Below are 19,519 nucleotides of genomic sequence, written 5' to 3'. Positions count from 1 at the left end.
CATGCTTGGCCCCCCGAGAGGCCGGGGTGCCTCGAGCACCAGCCTCCTACCCCTGCTACTGCTGGGGGCGTGGGATCGCCTGCGCAAACCCTCGGGGGGGGGCCCTGCCTCCGGATGCTGTGGGTGCTGAGCGTGGGTGGCTGCATGGCTGGGGGCTTGCGGGTGAGGGGTGCACCCCATGGTGGGGAGCAGGGTCCTTGCTGGGGTACATGGAGAAGCCTGGGGCACCCTGAAAGCATCTCCAAGCCCCTGGCATCGTGGTGTCCCCCCAGCAGCAAGTCGAGGGCTGGGGCTGTCACTCCTGGCTGCTTGGCTCGGTCTCCACCAGCCCCGTCCCTGGTGCGGGTCTCACTTCTGGCCTCGCAGGGCTGCTGGGGGGGTCAGCTGCAGCTGCGCAGGTCCTGCGTCGGCGCTCACCGCCGTCCCCTTAATAGCTGAGAAAACCTACATTTCAGCAAAGATCTGACTTGCGCTGCAGCCCCTTTCTCCTGCTGCTGAGCCCGTGAGCAATTTATCCTTCTGACTACTCCAAGAAGCGGTGAAACCAATAGGTCACTTTTTTTTTTTGCTCAGCAGTAATTAATGGTTTAATTAACACTCACGACATCCAATTCCCATTGCTTTGCACGAGCAGCCTCCATTGCTGGGGCCTCAGTGCAAACTCTGTGGTAACCGGGGGCGGAAAGGGTTAGCTGGAGAGCCGGCGGGAGCTGCCGGCTGGAGGCCGCCCATCTGGCCACGATTTCATCCGAAGCTGGAAACTTCTCCTCCTCCTGAGCAGCAGCGGGGTTTCCAACACGTTTCACAGCCTGCTTTGCTTTTGCACGGGCTTGTTTATGGTGCGGCAGCTTTTACGGCCGAGGGAAAAAAACGGGCGCCATGAGCGCATGCTATGCACAGCCCTCGTTATTTACTCTTAACAATTTTCCAGTATTTTAACACCAGTCCCCAAGAAATTTTAGTTGTCCCAAGGAGAATAGCTGCTTGTAACTAGTTGCTAATTACAAGTATGAATGTCAATTAATTCATTTAGCTAATTATCCACTCTCTGAGCATCATGCACCAAAGAACTGTAAAAGACGGGCATATGGCGATGGATCGGAAGGAAGAAGCTGGCGCCTGCGTGCGCTCGCTGGGCGGCTGGGGCCGGGCACGCGCTCGCCGGGTGTGCGGGCACACCAGGGTGAAGGGATGCAGGCAGCGCGAGAGCTGGGGGAATACGGCCGCCGCAAGCCGTAATTGCAGCATTATGCTAATTGGGCCTGGAAAACATCAACCCTCTCCTTGCAACTTTTGTTTGGAGGCTTGAGCGCGGGTCAAGCATCTAAAGTGTTTCTAATTGTGCTGCTCCCTCCAACGTGGAGCGGGAGGAAGAATAATTTTCCCTGCATCCAGCAAACCTCTTGATGGTAATCACTGATTGCAGAAACAAACAGTCCTAAGGAGGGAGGAGAGATCCCTGATGAGCTTCCTGGAGAGGGGCCTCCGTGCTAAAGGTGGGGAGATCTGCTGGAGGATGCTTGTTGCAATCTGGCTCACAGGGCACCTGGGCTGCTGCAAGTGGGTAGAAAACCATCTTGGTGAAAAATAATCTTATTTGCTGTCCCAAAAAAGGAAAATGTTTTGAAGGAAATGTTCTTTTCTGAAATGATTGGAGTTAATCACATCTGCGCGTGCAAAGTTGCCTGTAAGGCATGGAAGAGGTTGTGGGGGGAGAGCAGAGAGGATGCCCCCTCCCTACTCTCAGAAAGCCGATGAAGAATTGCAGATTTTATGCTAGCAGCTGAGCAGCGAATACTCAGTGGGGTTAAAGTCCTCGGTCAAAGCAGGGCAACGATCTCCTTCCGGAGGGAATCTCGCACCACGGTGCTCGGATCGATCAGCCGGTGCGGCGCTGCCTCCTCCATCCCCCAAAGGCTCCTAACCCTCGGTGGGCGAGCATCGCCCCCGGCTGGGCCACCAGCTCCGTCCCTGCCCAGCCCAGCCTTTGCAGAAGTAGCAAGCTGTCCCACCTCACCGACACCCGGGTCTAGAATTTTGATGAGCGTTTCCCATGTTCAGCCTAAACTTTGGGTCGCTGAGGCCCACCACGAGCGTTTGCTCTGTTCCAGAGCTTCGTTATTCTTATTTACCAAAAAAGTGAGGCCTTATTTCCTGTTGAATTTGTTTAATTATTTCACCGCTACATTTCCAACGGCAACACTTGTGCTGCCTGTGCCTGTGAGGAGCTTTGATCAAACTCTTGCACGTGGATTACCAAGATTCACTTCTAAAAGTGTGTAAATAAAATACAAATACAACAACATCCCCCCCCAAAAAAAGATAGGCTGTATTGTTAAGGTGGTGATACGGCAATTTGCATTTTATTTCCTTGTTATAAAAAAAAAAAAGGCTTTTATTATAAGCCCTGTTAGAGGTGCTTCAAATGCAGCAGGGCCAGGGAGTGGCTGTGCGGACTGGAGTGGCGCCGGAGAATTTTGCGGAGGCTTTCCTGGCCAGCGAGCCTGGCGTCAGCGCCTGGGGCTCTGGGGAAAACCCAAATATTTTCAGGCAGGTTTAACTGGCGGGGGAAGAGCCTGGTGCTGCTGGTGCCGTCGGTACTGAGCGGGGTAGGGGAGGCAGCCGGGCACCCCTGTGCCCCGCGCTGGGGTGATGGGGGAGAAGAGGGGGTGATGCGTGGGGCTGGGAAGGGGACGCAGGAGCCCATCTCAGGAGCTGCTCGCTTGGGAGAGATGGAAGGAAGCCGGCAGCATCGTGCTCCGCAGAGCTCTTGGCAGCGTGCCGATGCCGCCCGCCGCGCTCCTGGGCTCTGCCACCGGCCTGGCACATTCGCTCCTGCCGCGGAGCGTTGGCCGACGTGCAAACCTCCGGAGCACCGGCCATTTTTCAGACAAGAGCATATTTGCCAAGCGCTACCTTAAGAAAAGTTATGCGTGACTATATTTAAGGAAGCAGGGGGTGTGCGCTGGCCCCATCCCAGGGCCCTGCGCCAGCCCTGGCCTTGACGCCCGCGCCGGAGCCGGCCGCGCGCGCAGGTGTCCGGACGCTTCTCCTCCGAGCCAGCCGTCGCCTCGCCGCCGCCCGCAAATGCTCAGCTTCTTCTGGCTGAGGTGAGGGCCGGGGGGGGGGGGGGGGGGGGCTGGGGATGATGGGGACAAGGAGGGGGGACCCCAGGGCTGGGCGAGCAGGACCCAGCGCCCGGCACTGCTGCGGAGACTTCCACGGCTGGTGGTGGAGCGGTGGCTTGTCCTGGCTTGCACTGGCGCTGGGCGGCTCTGCCAGGGGGAGGATGTGGGGTGAAAGCTCCTTGTGCCCCCTCCTCGCCCGGGTGATGCCCTCTGGCCCTTGGCATTTGCAGCGAGCCGTGGCCGCAGCTCCATCATGGTCGGCACCGGCGGCTCACCAAGGGGGACGTGGCACCCTCCGGCTGCGATGGGGGCAGTGGGTGAGAGCTGGCAACATCACCCCCCCGCCCCCCGGGGCTTTCTGGATGTGCCAGCAGAGATGCCGGGGGCGGAGGGGGGGGGTGTTGGCTTGAATCAGCCTTTTTTCACTTAAAAGAGGGGGCAGATGTTTGAGAAGTGTGGGCACAGGGCTGCTGGGAATGCCGGCATCATAGGGAGGGCAGAGGGATGCGCTGGGGCTGGCTGGGGCAGCAGGGGTGGCCAGATGGGGTGGGTGGCATGATGCTGTGGTGGTCTCCACCCTGGTGGTCTCGACCGTGGTGAGAGCTGGAGGGTTCCACGTCCCCCTTGGTGAGCTGCTGGTGCTGACCATGATGGAGCTATGGCACGGCTCGCTGCAGATGCCAAGGGCTAGAAGGCATCACCCAGGCGAGTGGGTCGAGACCACCGGGCATCACCCAGGTCGAGACCACCAGGATGGAGGCCACTAGGGTGGAGACCACTGCACCACCATGGTGTCCACCTTGGTGGTCTCCACCCCGGTGTTTTCAACCGTGGCGGTCACCACAGTTGAGATCACCGCAGCTGAGACCGCCAGGGTGGAGACCACTGCACCATCATGGTCTCCACTGTGGTGGTCTCCACCCTGCCGGTCTCAACCATGGTGGTCTTGACTGCAGCAATCTCCACTATGGTGGTCTCCAATTTGGTGGGAATGACTGTGGTTGTCTCAACTGTGGTGGTTCTCAACTGTGGTGGTCTCGATGCTACTATAGTCTCCTCCCCAGGGAAGCTGCAGGCGTCAGGGCAATGGTGCTGGGGCTGGGCGATGCTGTTGGATATCCCTGTGCTTGTGAATTTTGGCCCCGGCGGTGTTTGCAGCCGTAACAGGGTGATGTGTGGCTTCGCTCTCCCCCTGGGCTCGAGGAAGCAGTGCCAGGGGACCTTTGTCCCCCAGGACTCTCCCTGGGAGGACTTTGCCCCTGTGCTGGCAAACTGGTCCCAACCTTCCTGGGAGCCTCCTGGGAGTTGCAGAGAGTGGCTGGGCAGGGGCACAGATGGGGCTGGGAGCTGCAGGCACAGCCAGGGCTGGGGATGCTTCACCTGGCGTTGAATTGAGTGGTGGAGAGGGATGTGAGGGGACTGGAGGGGTCCCTGCTGCACTTGCTCCGAGTGAAGGTTTCTGGCAACAGCAGATGTAAAACCTGTGGCCCCTTGTGAAGGTTTCCGTCCTCGTGGCTTGCCGCTGCCTTTGGCCCTCGGTTTGCACTTTCCTGGCCCCATGCCTTGCTTTGCTCTATGAAACCCTAGGGAAAGAATGACGTGTGGTCCCAAAAATACTACTCACAGGGCACCCTGGCCTTTCTTCTGGGCCGGCTGCCCTCCTGGGATCCTGCCGAGACCTGCCACAGGGAGCTGCCGCGTCTCCTCACTGTGCTGTGACCCGGCGCTTTGGTCCCTCTCGTCCCAGAGGGACCACCATCCTGGTGGCCCCGCAAAGGAGCCGGCACCCCATACCCGACACCTGAGCAAGCGCTGCGAGTCTTGTCCTGGGGACCCCGCTCCATCCCCACAAGTATGGGGTGATGGAGCTGAGCCAGGCTGGACATCTCCACCACCGCTTGCCGGTGGGGGTCCCACTGGAGGGGACATCTCCCCTTGTACAGGACCTGCCCATCCGGTCCCCAGGAGCACCGGGACTTTGCTGCTGCTGGCAGTGGGACTGGTGGGCCAGGTCTCGGGGGAAGAAGAGCCCTCGCTGCCCTGTTGAGATGGCAGAATTTCCCAAAGTAGGTCAGGTTAATTTTTTAACGCGTGCAGATTTGCTTGTTACCATGGATATTGCTCAATTATACACCAATAATCCCCCATGAGAACTTCATTGTCGCCACTTTCCTCCCCCCTCACCCCCCCTTTTTTCTTTAAATATTCCCAGGGAGGTGTAAGGATGCGCTGAGGGGCTGAGTTGGGGGTAGGAGACCGGCGCCAGGGGAGGGAAAACGGGGTTTAGGCGTTCAGGAGGTGGCGGTGGGGCGCTGGCAGAGCTCTGGAGGGCAGGCAGGGGCAGCTCGAGGCATGGGGCTGCCCGCCTCTGCCCAGAGCCCCCCGTGGCCCAGCACCTGGGACTCCCACCCCTACTTTACCCTCACCCGTCCCTCCCATCCGTTGCTTGGGGATGGCTAAACCAAACACCCCGCTTCCAGCGGGCTCAAGGATTTGAGGGAACAACTGCTCTCCTGCATCCCCACCTGGCAGTGTCTCAGGGGCTGTGGGACCCAAGGGGGTTTTGCAATGGAGGCTTCCCCGGGCTGATGGTCCCCCAGGCTGATGGTCCCCTGGTGATTTTCCAAGAGGCCAGCACCCAATTCAGCAGCAGAGACCTTCCCTGGAGCTTGTGGGTGCTTTGGCACTGTGGGACACCCCTTCCTGAGATATGGGCAAAAAATGGGGTGCTGCGGGGTCCCTCTCCCCCATATTTGCAGAGCCATTGGGGTGTCTCCTCCCCCGTGCTGCCCCCCTGGTTTGCTCTGCGGGCTTCTTACACCTTCAGCAGTGCAGGAAGCAAGTGTGGCAGGAGGCAAGAAAAATATTCTGCTGGAAGGTTTTTTTTTCTAATGCAAACTTTTTTTTTTTTTTGGGTAGAAGTGGGTCACTCGAGGGGTGACAGAGTAAGAGCATCATTGCCTGGGTACTGCATCCCGTTGCCATGGTGACCTGAGGGCTGCATCAGTCAACAGCTTTAAAAATGTGACAGTTGAGTGAGGCTGAAGATTTTAATGAGGACAGACACTTGCTCGCTTAGTTTTGATAACCGAATACTCTATAAATACCCACCAGCGGAATGGTTCTGCACCTCTGGAGTGCATTTGCAATGCATGGCCGGGGTGCTCCCCTTCCCTAGGCAGAGCCCTGCGCTCCAGGATGGGAGCGTGGGCTGGGGCTGCCTTGGAAATAGTGGGGGAAAGATGGATGCAAACCAGACAGCTCTTTTTTTAACTCCTCCTGCTAACCCCACCCAGGGGACAAGGTGACACAACTGCAGAGCCAGGAGCAGGTTTGGGTTTCCAAGGCATGGCCTCAGCCACGTGCCCTCTGGCATTGGCTGCTACGGCCGTAGGGTGTGATGGGGCCACCCTCGGCCACTGCCACTGCCTTGTGCCTGCAATAAAGCAAACCTGGGGAGCAAACAGAGCTTGCTAAAGGGGAGATTATCTCTTGCACCAGGGTCTTGCAGGGGTGGGTGCGCCGTAAGCAAGCCCCCAAGCCTCAACAGCAAGCCCGGAGAAGTTGTGGGGCTTGGGAAAGCAAAGCCCGGTGCCGCTGAGGCAGGGGTGGGAGGCTTGGAAAGGCTCAGCAGTGCCACTTGCATCCATTGGTGCTCTGGGAACCCTCATTTCGTGCTGACCACAATGGGTGCGTGCCGTGCGGTGCCCCAACGCCGGCTCCTGCTGACGGTGCATGAGGCAAATCTGCAGCTTCCGCTTTTTTGTTCCCATGCCAAAATCGGTCAGTCCCGCACCTTGGGGAAGGAGCTGCCGCCTCCAGCAGCCCAGCTAGACGCGCGCGGGAGCAGGATGTTTACTGGGACAGCTGAGGGCACGCCAAGGACCTGTGGGTGTTGTGTTTAAAAGCAAACTGCAAATATAAAGTCTCTTCCACTTGATTTTGCTGCAGCTCCCACGCTGCCTTTCCTTGCAATGCCGCCACCGTGTCCAGCCAGGACCTGGCTGCAGTGCATGGGGCCGGGGAGCCCGCAGGCACCCAAGGGCACACGATGCCCTTGGATGCCAGGGCTTTGCAGGCAGAGGGGCTGGTGCAGGGCATAGTGGCGTTGCCGGTGACAGGCGCTTCCCATTTGCTGCCCCCGGTACCACCCGCGTGCGGCGTGAGTCCTGCCTGCTGCCAAAAATATGATCCCGGCTGTCTTGTGACCGTGACAGTGTCACCACGCCAGCCGGGCGATCTGCAAGATACAGCCCTCTGTCACATGTAGCAACATGGAAAGTATTGACGCAGTGTCACTGACTGAGGGATGGGCCACGGCACTGCGCCCTGGGCTTGGTCCAGCACGCCAAAATAGCTGGGGAGCCTTTCCATCACAGCTGGCGGGCACTGGACCTGACCCCTGAGGAATGGCAGGCGCCAGCCCCAGGTCTGCCCTTCTGTGTTTCGGCTCCGGCAGCCACCCTGATAGGTGCTGGCAAGGGGAGAGACGTCAGCGTGGGGCACAGGGGCAGGGTGTGACAACCTGCCTTGCAAGCGGCCACGGCAGACGGCAGCTCTGCGGCACCCACCACGCACACTGCCTCGTCCCTGCCAGGGGACAGCCGCGGGCGCCCTCCACCCCCGGCTCTGCTGGTCCTGCTGTAACCAGAGCCACTGTTCTCCTTTCCAGGTGTCTCTTAAAAATGGTCAAGGGGAATATTGTAGCCCCTGAAGAGATCTTGAGCTTCTGTTGCAATGGCCTCCAGGTACCCCCATGCCGTGCAACTAACACCGGGGCTCCCCATCGTGCCGCTGGCTACTAACCAAGGCTGTGCCAGGCAGATGCCACCCCGTGCCTGGAGCTGCTCCCAGCCCCGCACCAGCTCTGGCTCCATCCGCGCCCCACGCGTTCCCCATCAGCATCCCCGGCCTCTTGCTGGCTACCGTAGGGTCAGGGCTGTTCCCACAGGGTGCCAGATTTTTCCCTAAAATTTAGAAACGGCAAGCACTGGGAAAATGAACGGCTGGAGCTCCGGCCAGGCTGGCTGCTCACTTTGCAGCAGGCGGCTTTGGAGCTCTTTGCATTGTTGGCTCGTGCCCCAGAGCCTGCTGGCTTCCTGAAATAGCTCCATGGTACTCATGCAGGCACCTCGGCACGCTGGGAAACAGCCCGGGAGGTTCGCAAAGGGGTTTGGAGCTTGCTGGAAGGGCTCCGGCGGCCAGGGGGTCCGTCTTACCACGGGATGGGGGGGCCTTTGCTGTAGGCTTGGCTTGCTGCATTCGCCGCCGTCTCTGCTAAGCTGAGGTTTGTGCTGTTCCTGGGATGTCGTGTACCAGTAGCTATGGAAACAGAGGTTAGACCCGCTAGAGAAAAATGCTATTCCGAGAGGCGGTGAGCCCGGGGTAGTCGGGAAAGCTTAATTCTCAGCATAAATCCATCTTTAAAAGAAGCCGGGCAAACCAAAGGGCAAAGAAGCTGCTGCAATGGGGCTCTCGCAACAAGTGCTGCCAATGGGAGCCACAGTGGGAGCAGAAAGCGGAAGGAAGGGCTGTAACGAAGCCCAGACGGCTCCTCATGTCTCCTCAATTACTCACCAGGCTAACCGAGTTCACCCCTTGTGTAACATGGCTCACTTGACATCTAATCAGCTATTTTTTTTGTCGGCACAGTCGCAATACCAGTCTCTCTCTTCCAACCCACCTCCTGCGGGGCGGCAGGCAGGAGCGGCTCTGCGCCCAGCAAACTGCGAAGCCCATAAGGGCTGTATTTAACTGCGCAACCAACCCCAAACCAAGGATGCTTTCCCTCCCTCTGCTTGTATCAGCCAGGAAAAACTGCTTTCGGTGTTTTCTTTGGCAAAACGGGGTGTTGGTGGAAGGTGTGGAGCATCGCTGCCTGCCCAGCCCTGGGTGCAAGCCGTGGGAGCGCAAAACCACCCTTTGCTGCAGCACCCTAAAAATGAAGCTGTCGGGGGAGCAAAACGCCTTCCCAGAGAACTGATTGACTTTGGGAGGGGGTTTTGCATGGTTTTCGGGAAGAAGCAGCGGGGTTGGGTGATAAATGGCCTGGAAACTTGCAGTGATCACCCATGGAGCTCTTTTTAGAGGGATTTTTTCCTTTCGGCTGCAGGCGTCACATCTTTGGCAAGGGATGGGTGGGTTTTGGCGGTGCCCAGGACCGTGCAGGGCTGCGGGTCCTGCTGGCTCTGCGTGGGGTGGGGGGCTGCTTGGGTCACCGTTTTCTCAGGGGATTTTCCTCCCATTTGGGTAAATGGAGCTCTCCTCCCCCGCAGGGCTCGACCTCTCTGCCGCGTTCTCAGGAGCCAGGGGAGCGGGAGGAGGTGGTGCCGGGGGCCATGGCGAGCCCCTCGCCCACCCGCAACCCCACCGAGGTGCAGATGAGCCAGCTGGTGCTGCCCTGCCACACCAACCACCGCGGCGAGCTCAGCACCGGCCAGCTGCTCAAGTGGATCGACACGGCTGCCTGCCTCTCCGGTAAGCCACCCTCTCCCACCGAAACCAACATCCCGTCAGGCCGGGAGGGAAGGGACCTGGTGGCATCCCCAGGAGCTGGCTCATCGGCGGCATGCCTGGCGGTCCAGCACCCTGACACCAGCTGGGGACCCACATCATGCCACTTTGCTGAGTAATTAAAGAGCAAACAGGAGCAGGACGAGAGGGGGAGGAGACGTGCGCTGCAGCACGAACGCTTGCTCGGGGCAGACCAAAATCAACATCTGCTTCTTCGCAAACACTGCCCCTTTCCTTGCCTGGTGCACAGGGCGTGGCGAGACCCATGGTGAGCTGGTGATGTCCTCGGCATCCCGGCAGTGGCCGGCGAGCTCTGCCGGACAGGGCTGAGCTCCTCCACTCGGCAAGAAGCTCACCCTGCCAAGAGCAGTGTGGGTCGCCAAGCACGGGGAAAGGAAAACGGGTGTAGTATTGCAGTTTAATGAGGTTCTGAGTCCAATTTTGCAGTTTGAAGTTCCTGGAGTCCCAAGGGAAAGATGGAATGGCAAGACGGCTTTAAAATATTTGCTGTGTACAGGGAGATGATATCAGCTGCCTGTGCATCGCCGCAGTGGCTGAAAGCATCGAGGGAAGGCAAACAGCAGGGCAGCGTGCCTGCTAGTTACAACACACCCTCCAAACTCTTAAAACATCTGCAAACCCACACTGCTATGGGGTGGAGAAGCCCCAAACCCTGCTCTTGTCCCCTGCAAACGTGGCAGGCGGGCACGAGCAGGGAAAGGGACGCCAGACGGGGTTTCACCAGTGTCACCAGCTCCGAGGCAGCAGCTGTGGGGTGGGGGAGCGCATGTGCCCCTCGCACGCTCGGCATGTTGCTGCAGGTAGCTGATGCAGTTTGTTTTTCTTTTCCAGCCGAGAGACATGCTGGCTGCCCATGCGTCACGGCTTCCATGGATGATATCTATTTTGAGCATACCATTAGGTAAATACTCTGCTCTCCAGTGGGGCATGCCTGGGGGAGGCGGATGGGTTTTTCTCATCTGCCAGGTGCAACGTGGAGAGCAGGGCCGGAGCTGGGACAGGGAGCAGCGTGTTTGGGAGGGGAGGAGATGTGGTGGCAGTGCCAGCTTTGTGGGGCAGCTGGGGACTGAGGCTCCGGGTCCACCACGGGGCTGAGGGCTGGCTGGCTGCTCTGATTTATCCACTGTCTGGTCACTCGGGGAGCTCCTGCTGGGTTGGCTTCCCGGTATGTCCCCCGATCCCGGCTCCTCCCTGGCTTTGTTCAAGAAATAACTCTCACTTAGTGCTCTGGGAAACTTAAGTCTTGCAAATTGTGCCTTTGTAGTGGCTGTGTGGGTGGCTGGCGTGCGGTGGAGCTCACCCACCCACCGTGCGCTGGGGGGGAGTGGGACCTCCTAGAGCATCGCTTTGTGAGATGCACCAGGCTGAGCTTTGCCCAGCCAAAATCCCCTCCCAGGCTTGTCCCGGCATCCCCCTGGGCACTGCCACAGCAGAGGTGACACCCCGACACGCGCAGCCCCTGGACTGCCACATTGCAGGGGACAACATAAGTATTCCCACCAGGTGTAGGTCTTACATGCCCAAGGTGGTCTCCTCCCTTACCACCCCTGGTAAGCCCAGGTGCTGCCACCCGCCTTTACTCATCTCTCAGAGCCCCCATACCTCCCAGTGCAGGGGGATGCCTGTCTGCTCACCTCCTGGGTGCCATCTCAGGGGGCTCTGCGGGTGTTTTGGTGCAGGGTTTTGGCGCACCTACAAAGGTGCCCACAGGACCCGATGGCAGAGGTGCCCATGTGCTGTCAGAGGGTTTTTTCTGGCATCCCCGTCCCCTGGGGACCTGCTGGCCAAAGGCTGGCCTGGGCAAGCAAGCTGTGCCATATAGGATCCATGCTGCCTAGAAGCTCCCCACTGTGCAGGTCTGCCTGCCGAGGACGGAGACCAGCTGTGGGTGCCCAGGGCTGGCACTGGGGTCCCAGGATGTCGGCTGATTTGTTTGGTGCTGGGAGGTCTGACTCATTCTTGGGTTTCACCATCATCCTCAGGAAATGTTAAACTCGCCCTTTCTCCATCTCACATCAGGTGCTGCGGTGCTGGTGGGTCGGCAAGCCACTGGCAGAGGCTGGGGTGCCTGTTGGGTGGCACCGCCAGGCCAATGCCCTGCACTGAGCGGGCTCAGCGGGTGCTGAGCCCAGCACCACGTGGCTCCAGCTCCTGGGGCAGCTTTGCCTGGGAGGCTTTTCTCTGTGGGTTTTGGAAGCTGGAGGACAGACCCGAGTCCCTCTCCAGAGCATTAAATCAAGCCCTGCAAGGCATTCGCCCCTCCTCGGGGGTGAGCCAGGCACCACTCCAAGGGGTCAGGGAATTTGTGTTGCTCCTGGCTCAGATCCTGCTTGCTGTGGTCCAGCTTAATGCTCCTAGCGAGGGGCCTGGCAAGGGATTTCCCACAGAGCTGTTCGAAGGCAGAGGAGCTTTGGGCGGTGTTTGCCATCTGCTCTCCTCCTTGCCTGGCTGTTTGTGCTTCCTGCCGCCCTCCCACCGCAAGAGAGAGACCCCCTTGGGCAGGGAAGGGCTGTGGGTGCTGGGGGGCACAGAGGAAACCCCAAAACATCACTGACTTAAAAACTCATTGGCTGGGCATCGGATGCTCCCCATCCCTCAGCGCTGCCAGGTAGAAGTGCAGCCTCCTGGGAGGATTTCATGTGGGTTCATGTGGCTTTTATGCACCGGCTTGTGCCATTTGATAAGGAGAGAGAGAGGACAAAGCATTTCTGGGGGGCTGTATTACAGACAGCTGGGGCTGCCAATGCTCCTGCCCAGACCCCTGCCCTTGCACGCCCCTTGCTGCAAACCCAGCTGGAGCATCCATGCTCCAGCCTCGCCATGCCACTGCTTCCTTCATCTCTAACCCTCTCCCCCATCTTGCTTTTTCTTTTCACACCAGCGAGCTGTATATAAACCCTCCTGGGCAGCGGGACGGGAAGAGCGGTGTCTGGTACGGACGTTTGCAGCCCTAGAGCAGCCGGCCTAACGCAGCGCTGCCGTGAGTTGGGAGCATTAACCCCACTGATGTGGCACGGCCTGGGAGGTGCACGGAGGCTGCTCATGTAACCCCGCTAATGTTTTGGCATGCTGAGTCGGGCGCAGGGTTGCCGCTGGGCCCGGGATCTGTGCCAGGGGATGGCCGGAGGCACCATCCCAGCCTCATGCCACCCCTGCTCCAGCCAGAGCCAACGTGCAAAGCATGTCGAGTAGCTGAGATGATTACGGTCATTTGAAGCCAGAAGTCGTGCGTGGGGGCAAGGGGGAAGTTACAGTGCCGAAGCACACACTGACTCTTCCTTGCTTCTGGTTTTGAGCTCTCTATGGTGCAAACCTGCAGTGGTGGTTATAGGGTTTATTTTTCCACTGAGTTTTCTAGCATTGGTCTCTTTTAGGGGATGAGTAATATTCCTGATTTAGTAATGCATTTGGTAAAGACTCTGTTTGCTGTCGGTGTCGCAAATAAGCTGCATTTGCTCATTTGGTCATACCACTCTGGAGGAGGTTAGGCTGCAGAACTGAAACTGTCTGTGTGTTTACTCTGAAGCCTACTGAAGGCCCAGAGGAGAGCTCCTGGACTTCTGCGAGCAACAGTTTGCTGCCAGCAGATGTTTCATGTGAGAGATGGTGCAAAATGCTCCTGGCCGGATCCTGCCTCCTGCCATCTCCCAGAATCCCAAGGTGTCCATCACTGGGAGGCCCTGGAGACGAGGCGGGATGGAAGCAGTCAAGATGCCTGCAGCTGTGGGGCTGCTGCCGCTGCCGCCGGCCAAGGACCCATGGGGAGGGCCCATGGGGAGGCCCCATGGGTGCTCCTGTTGTGCAGGACAGTGCATGCGAGGCTGGAGGAGCCGTTTGCTCTGGCAGGAACGTGCATGCCTACATAGCGGGGGGTGCCAAGCACGCCTCGGGCACCTCTGCACCCCTGAGGTGTCCCAGCAGCACCCCAGAGCTGGGGACCCGTTTGGATGCAGATGCTCAGGCGTGACATCTCACCACTGGGCTGGACACCCGTGGGCTCCCACGTTTTGGCGGTGGCTGTCCCCCTGTGCTGCTGGCCATCCCGGCATGTCCCTACTGTCCCAGGCAGCCGCTACCGCAGCGGGTGGTGAGCTGTAATGCCATGGCACCTCAGCGGGGGGTCGCTTGGTGCCGGCGTGTGCGCTGGATAACTGCGGGCCGTCATCCGCCAGTAACCCCCATGTGCTTTCTCCTCTTTCTGTTTTTCAGCGTTGGGCAAGTTGTCAACATCAAAGCCAAAGTGAACCGAGCCTTTAACTCCAGCATGGAGGTTGGTGTGCCACCCCTCGCCTTCACCCCCTGCCCACCCCGTCCCCGCCAGCCGTGCACACCTGTTCACTGCCGCCAAATGCGAAATATCCAAATCCTCCCACGGTTTCCAGCTTTGATCCCATGTGTCAGTCCCCTCCTTCTGTGCTTGGTGGGATGTGGGTCCCCAGGGAGCAGAGCTGGCTCTCAGGGTTGCTGTGCCCTCTCCCAGGTGGGCATCCAGGTGAGCTACGAGGACCTGTGCAGCGGGAAGCACTGCAGCATCTGCAAGGCGTACGCCACCTTCGTGGCACAGGGTCCCACCGGCAGCAAGGTGAGCAGTGGCCAGCGGCTGTGGGGGCTCGGTTGGTTCCTGTGCAGAGGTGGCAAGGAAATGGCCTCTCTAGGGAGAGATGAGCTGGGCCCGGCTTTCCATCACAGCATGTGCCAATGCTTTGTGGCTGTCTGCACACGATCGGGTTGGTGATCCCTTATCGCGTGTGTGGGGTGCACGGTGGGGTGCTGAGGCTCTCAGCCCCACTCTAAGCATGGAGGGCACCTGCCCACTGCTGCTGTCCCCTCCTCTGTGCCCAGGGAGGGCAGGGACATACCTCCCCGCCAGCACTGTGGGACAGCTCCTCAGCATCAGTGCCCATCCCTGCTGCATGACACCTCCCCAGGGATCCCTATCCAGTTATAGGAGCCATTTGCCCTCTGGCCCCTCTGTGAGCAGCTATAATATAACCCAGGAGGAGCGTGGCTGGCTCCAACACACATGGTGGGATATACAGTGCTATAGGAGCGTGTGCCGATGCCCGAAGCAGCCCTGCCTTCTCCTGCAGCAGGAGTGCACCCTGTCCGTGTCCCCTTTGCAGGTGAAGCTGAAGGCACTGACCCCGCAGACGGAGGAGGAGAAGATAGAGCACAGCATTGCTGCTGAGCGCCGCCGCATGCGGCTGGTCCACAAGGACACCCTCAAGGACCTCCTCACCCGCAGCCCCCGTGAAACCGGTACCGTGTCCCACAGCCCAGGCTTCCAGCCCCAAAATAGCCCCGACACCCACTGGTGACATCCTCCTTCCTCAGCAGGATGCTGGTGGGGAAGAGTGGTGAATGCCATGGAGGTTTGGGAATGCCCTGGCCATGGAGGGGTAGGGATCAGCCCCACCATCCTGGACCCCCAAGCCAGGACGTGTGTGTGGGTTGATGCAGTGGGAGGGTGGCCATGGGGAGAGGAGGCAAGGGCTGGTGGGGTGCCAGGAGTGGGGGTCCCACTGGCTGGCCAGCACAATGAACCCCGTTCTCCCCTCACGGCAGAGCTGGAGACGCGGGACGGCAGCACAGCGGTGCCGGCGGAGAAGACGCGGGTGGAGAGCGTAGAGCTGGTGCTGCCCCCACACGCCAACCATCAGGGCAACACCTTCGGTGGGCAGATCATGGCCTGGATGGAGAATGTGGCCACCATCGCAGCCAGGTGACCCGACAGGGATTTGGAGAGGGGGGATGGTGTGCCTGGAGGTGACACACAGCCAGGACAGCGTCCAGCCAGATTGGGCCACAGCCGGGTTGTAGGAACCCTCCAAAGAGATGGTCCCCAGCACATCACCGTCGGGCGATGCTGTACAGGGAGTCCTGCAGGTGCATGGTGCTGGAGGACCCCAGGGAAGGGTTCACACTCACTACAGTCTGCTTATTGTCCTTCTCATGGCTGGTTTTGGCGGCTGAAATCCAGGGGTCTCCTCGGCTCTGGCTGGGTCAGGGAGGGTGCACAGGGCTGCCAGGGTGCCACGGCCGGGGGGTAACACCTGTCCCCTCCAGCCGGCTGTGCCATGCCCACCCCACACTGCGGACCATCGAGATGTTCCACTTTCGGGGACCATCACAAGTAGGGGACCGCCTGGTGCTCAAAGCCATCGTCAACAATGCCTTCAAAAACAGGTGGGTGCTGGTGGCGGGGGGGGGTCCCCATCCCACCCTACTGGCAGCTCTCCACATCCTCACCCGTTCTTCTCTCCCCGCTCCAGCATGGAGGTGGGGGTCTGCGCCGAGGCGTACGGCCAGGAGATGTCCATCAGCCGAAGGCACATCAACAGCGCTTTCATGACCTTTGTGGTGCTGGACCAGGAGGGCCAGCCCCGCACCCTGCCGATGGTGGCACCCGAGCCGGGGGTAAGGATGAGCAGGGCTGGCTTCTCCCCGCCACGGTGGCATGGCACCCCCAGGAATCCTGCTTAGCCCCAAAGGGCTCTCGAATTCACAGCAAAACAAATGCATTTTTATGATGATAGAAATGAAATTGCTTGATAGCGAGTGAATTAAATGGATTGCTTGGTATAACTAATAATAAAATAAACCACTTGCCCATGCAGAGGTGGAAATGTATTAGCCATGCAAGGCTTAACAGAATATTGCCTGCAAGTTCAAGCTCATCTTTTCTATAATTTAGGGGAAAGAATGCAAACCTCTTAGGTTGTTTTTGTCTTTCAAAGCATCCTAATCCATAATTTGCTTGGATCCAAATATTTAAGAAAATTTGTCACACGAGCACGACAGCGAAGCAAACTCCCGCATGTCTTGGGGCACATTGTAGCGTAAGCGAGTGACGGTGTCACCTTCCCCTTGGCTGATCCGTGCCCACCTACCTGATTTTTTTTATGCCTTAAAACTAGGACTCTTCTCCCACCCTGCGGGAGACTATCTCATGGCTGGAGCCAGGCTCCCTGAAACTGCTTCTCCACCTGCTTTAAAGCACTGCACTACTGCTTTCTTTGAAATAAGCTGCTTTTTGGGGGGGTTTATTTCCCAGGAAGGGGTGTCTGCAAATGCTAGGGGATACAATTTGTGTTTCAGTGGCTGTTTGCAGCTCTGCAACCACAGTGAGGGTTTTTTCCTAATATGCCGGTGCCCGTTGCTTGATCGTAGCACGCAGTAGTGACGTGGAAATAGCTCACAGTTAATCACTAACCACCACTGCCAGCATAGCTCGTGTGGCAGCCAGCAAGAGCAGGGGCTTTTCACTGTTGAATGTTTTGCCCACTCCCAGAAAGATATCTGTGTCTTTTTTCCCCGCTCCTTTTCCTATTAACCTAATGTGCTTTTCCTGTTTATCAGGATGGAGAGAGGAGGTACAGAGAAGCCAGTGCTAGGAAAAAAATTCGGCTGGACAGGTGAGCAGAAAAATCAAGTGGGTTGGGGGGATGGAGGGAGGAGAGAGGGGCTTGGCACTGGGGTACAGGGACAGTCTGTGGGTGGTTGTGTCTCCCCCTTTCATAAGGGAAATTGTTCCTTTCCTGCAGAAAATATGTCATCTCCTGCAAACAGACCGAGGTGCCGCTCTCCGTGCCCTGGGACCAAAGCAACAAGGTAGGGTACTGCCCCGCGGGAGTCGCTGCCTCCTGCCCCCCCTTCCTGCCCCTGACGTGCTGCCCCTGCCCCAGGTTTATCTGAGCTACAACAACGTCTCTGCGCTGAAGACGCTCGTGGCCAAAGCGAACTGGGCGCTCGCCAGAGAAAAGGAAAAGGTACTAAACCCTGCCCCTTTCCCCTGAGCTGCTTCTTGCCCCCAAAGCGTGGGCAGCCCAGGGGCTTGGCAGTGGTGAATGCGTCCCAGCCCGTGCCCTGTGCTCCCCGAGGTGCGGATGTACACGCTGGAGGAGGACAAGTTCCTCTCCTTCCGCATCGAGATGTCGGTCTGCATCGCCGCCAGTCAAGCCTTCTCCCTGCTCTCTGACCTGCGGCGCCGGCCTGAGTGGGACAGCCACTACGCGTGAGTGCTGCGGGGCTTCCCGGGAGCACCCGGCCCTTTCCAAAACCCACATCCTTAAATTTAAGGCTCATTGCTTTGGGCTTTTTCCTGGGAGCAAGTGTTTCGCCTCAGAGCCATGACTGCTCCTAGAGACCTTTCACCGTGCATCCCTGTCCCTGGGAGCACTGGCTCCGCCTGTGCTGATGGCTGCACTTTGCTGCAGAAAACATCCATTTTGGGTCCCCCAACATATTTTGGGTACAGCATCAGGCTGTAAATGCCGCCCCCAGGCTTGGGGGCCACAGCAGGGTTTCTCTGGGCAGTCCCTTTAGGGGGATGGCTCGGTCCCTTGCACAGCCATCCTGTGGCCGGTCTCCGTCTCTCCTGGCATGACCGGTCCCCTCTCGCCTTGCAGGAGTGCCGAGCTCGTCCAGCAAGTAGATAACGACGATATGATCTACCACGTGGTGAGCCAGACACTCAGCCATGAGAACAAGCCACAGGATTTTGTCATCCTGGCATCCCGACGGAAACCCTGCAGCAAGGGGTAGCTGTCCCTGGCCCAGACCCCCTGCTACCAGCCAGCCGGGCTGTGCCGGCTCACTGGGCTCTCTCCTCCCCAGGGACCCCTATGTGGTGGCCTTTCGGTCGGTGACGCTGCCCACCCACCCTGCCAGCACCGGCTTCACGCGGGGGGAGACGATCTGCTCTGGTTTCTGCATTTGGCCGGAGTCAGAGGAGATGAGCAAGGTGGGAAGCTGCAGGCGTGCCACGGGGCAGTGCTGCCCGCACCCCATCAGGGAGGCTCCCCCCTCCGCATGTGCCCCTACTAACCATCTCTTGTGCCTCGCAGGTGGCTTACTACAACCAGGCTACACCAGGGTACCTCAACTATGTCACCACCAACGTGGCGGGACTGTCCTCCAACTTCTGTGCCACCTTCAAAGCCTGCGAGAAGTTCCTGCTGAAGAACAAGGAGGACCTGATCGTGCGGCTGTAGGACCTCTAGAGCCACGGCACCCCTGCTGACAGATGGACAGACAGATGAGGGGGCACCTCTTTGGTGGAAGGGGATGTGGGATGGCGGGGCCCAGACCCTGCCTCTCCGGGGAGGCTTTGGCCTGAGCGAGGTCCCAGGGGCTGGGGTGGAGGGCCATCACTCCACTGCCTCACCCCTTGCACTGACATGTCATGTCTTTTCTTCTTCCTTTTTTTTTTTTATTTAGAAATTTTATAAGCTGATGTACAGGACTTGGTTTTCTAGTTCTCTTAATGCTACTTGAATCTTTATATGATCCAAAGTCTTCCTAAAACAGATGATTTTTTTTTTTTTTTTTTACCATTTCATTATGAGGGAAACTGCTTCCCTTCAAGGTAGCAAAGGGAGAGAGAGGGCAGTGATGTGGGGAGGGTGCTGTACCCCTTCCCGGTGCAGGGGCAGCTGGCAAATCATCCCGCTCCCCGTGGCTACTGGCTGCTGCTCCTCTTCCCGGGCAGGGCTGGAAAACAGCCCCTGCTCCTGCCGGGCTGAAATCCCACCACATGCGGCTGTGGAAGGAATGGGAATAAAAGTGCATTAAAAGGGAAAAATATCTGTATGTGCTCTGGGTGAATGGCTGTTCTGGGGCTCGCTGTGTAGCTGCCCGGCTGGCAAGCATGGGGTGGGGGTCCTGCACCCGCAGCAGACCTCAGGCAGGTGCCATTTCCCAGGCAAGGAGGGGGACAGGGCTGCTCAGGGTCACCCGCCCCAAAAGCTGCTGCCTGGGGCTCAGGAGGATGTGGGGGTCCTGTGAGGCAGGACTGCGTTGCAGGAAGGTGAGGGTGTCAGTAAGTGCTCCACTCGAGTGGCTTTTAGGCACTGCCC

The 19,519-nt window shown here is 58.8% G+C and overlaps 1 protein-coding gene across 1 annotated transcript; it reads left to right on the top strand.

The window, feature by feature from the left end:
* The first annotated feature begins 3,087 nt into the window (after positions 1-3,087).
* On the top strand, positions 3,088-18,660 carry ACOT11 (acyl-CoA thioesterase 11). Its single transcript, XM_075711051.1, has 17 exons — positions 3,088-3,110; positions 7,801-7,876; positions 9,404-9,605; positions 10,494-10,563; positions 13,872-13,932; positions 14,143-14,244; positions 14,786-14,921; positions 15,228-15,384; positions 15,729-15,848; positions 15,935-16,079; positions 17,022-17,077; positions 17,207-17,273; positions 17,348-17,431; positions 17,543-17,676; positions 18,071-18,202; positions 18,279-18,405; positions 18,509-18,660. Exons 1-17 carry the CDS (start codon positions 3,088-3,090, stop codon positions 18,653-18,655), a joined length of 1,839 nt encoding a protein of 612 aa, XP_075567166.1. The 3' UTR covers positions 18,656-18,660.
* Positions 18,661-19,519: the final 859 nt, after the last annotated feature.

This window comes from Pelecanus crispus, chromosome 5 (genome assembly GCF_030463565.1).
Source record: "Pelecanus crispus isolate bPelCri1 chromosome 5, bPelCri1.pri, whole genome shotgun sequence".
NCBI lineage: Eukaryota > Metazoa > Chordata > Aves > Pelecaniformes > Pelecanidae > Pelecanus > Pelecanus crispus.
Note: the sequence above shows the minus strand (reverse complement) of the source record. Positions and strands in the feature narration are given on the sequence as shown.

What these genes read in the sequence shown, in the direction of transcription:
- ACOT11 (XM_075711051.1), top strand. Translation starts at nt 3,088, where the DNA reads ATGCTCAGCTTCTTCTGGCTGAG. An exon ending in TCTGTTGCAATGGCCTCCAG is followed by an intron (nt 7,877 to 9,403) that starts GTACCCCCATGC and finishes CCTCCCCCGCAG; the next exon opens with GGCTCGACCTCTCTGCCGCG. An exon ending in CCTTTAACTCCAGCATGGAG is followed by an intron (nt 13,933 to 14,142) that starts GTTGGTGTGCCA and finishes GCCCTCTCCCAG; the next exon opens with GTGGGCATCCAGGTGAGCTA.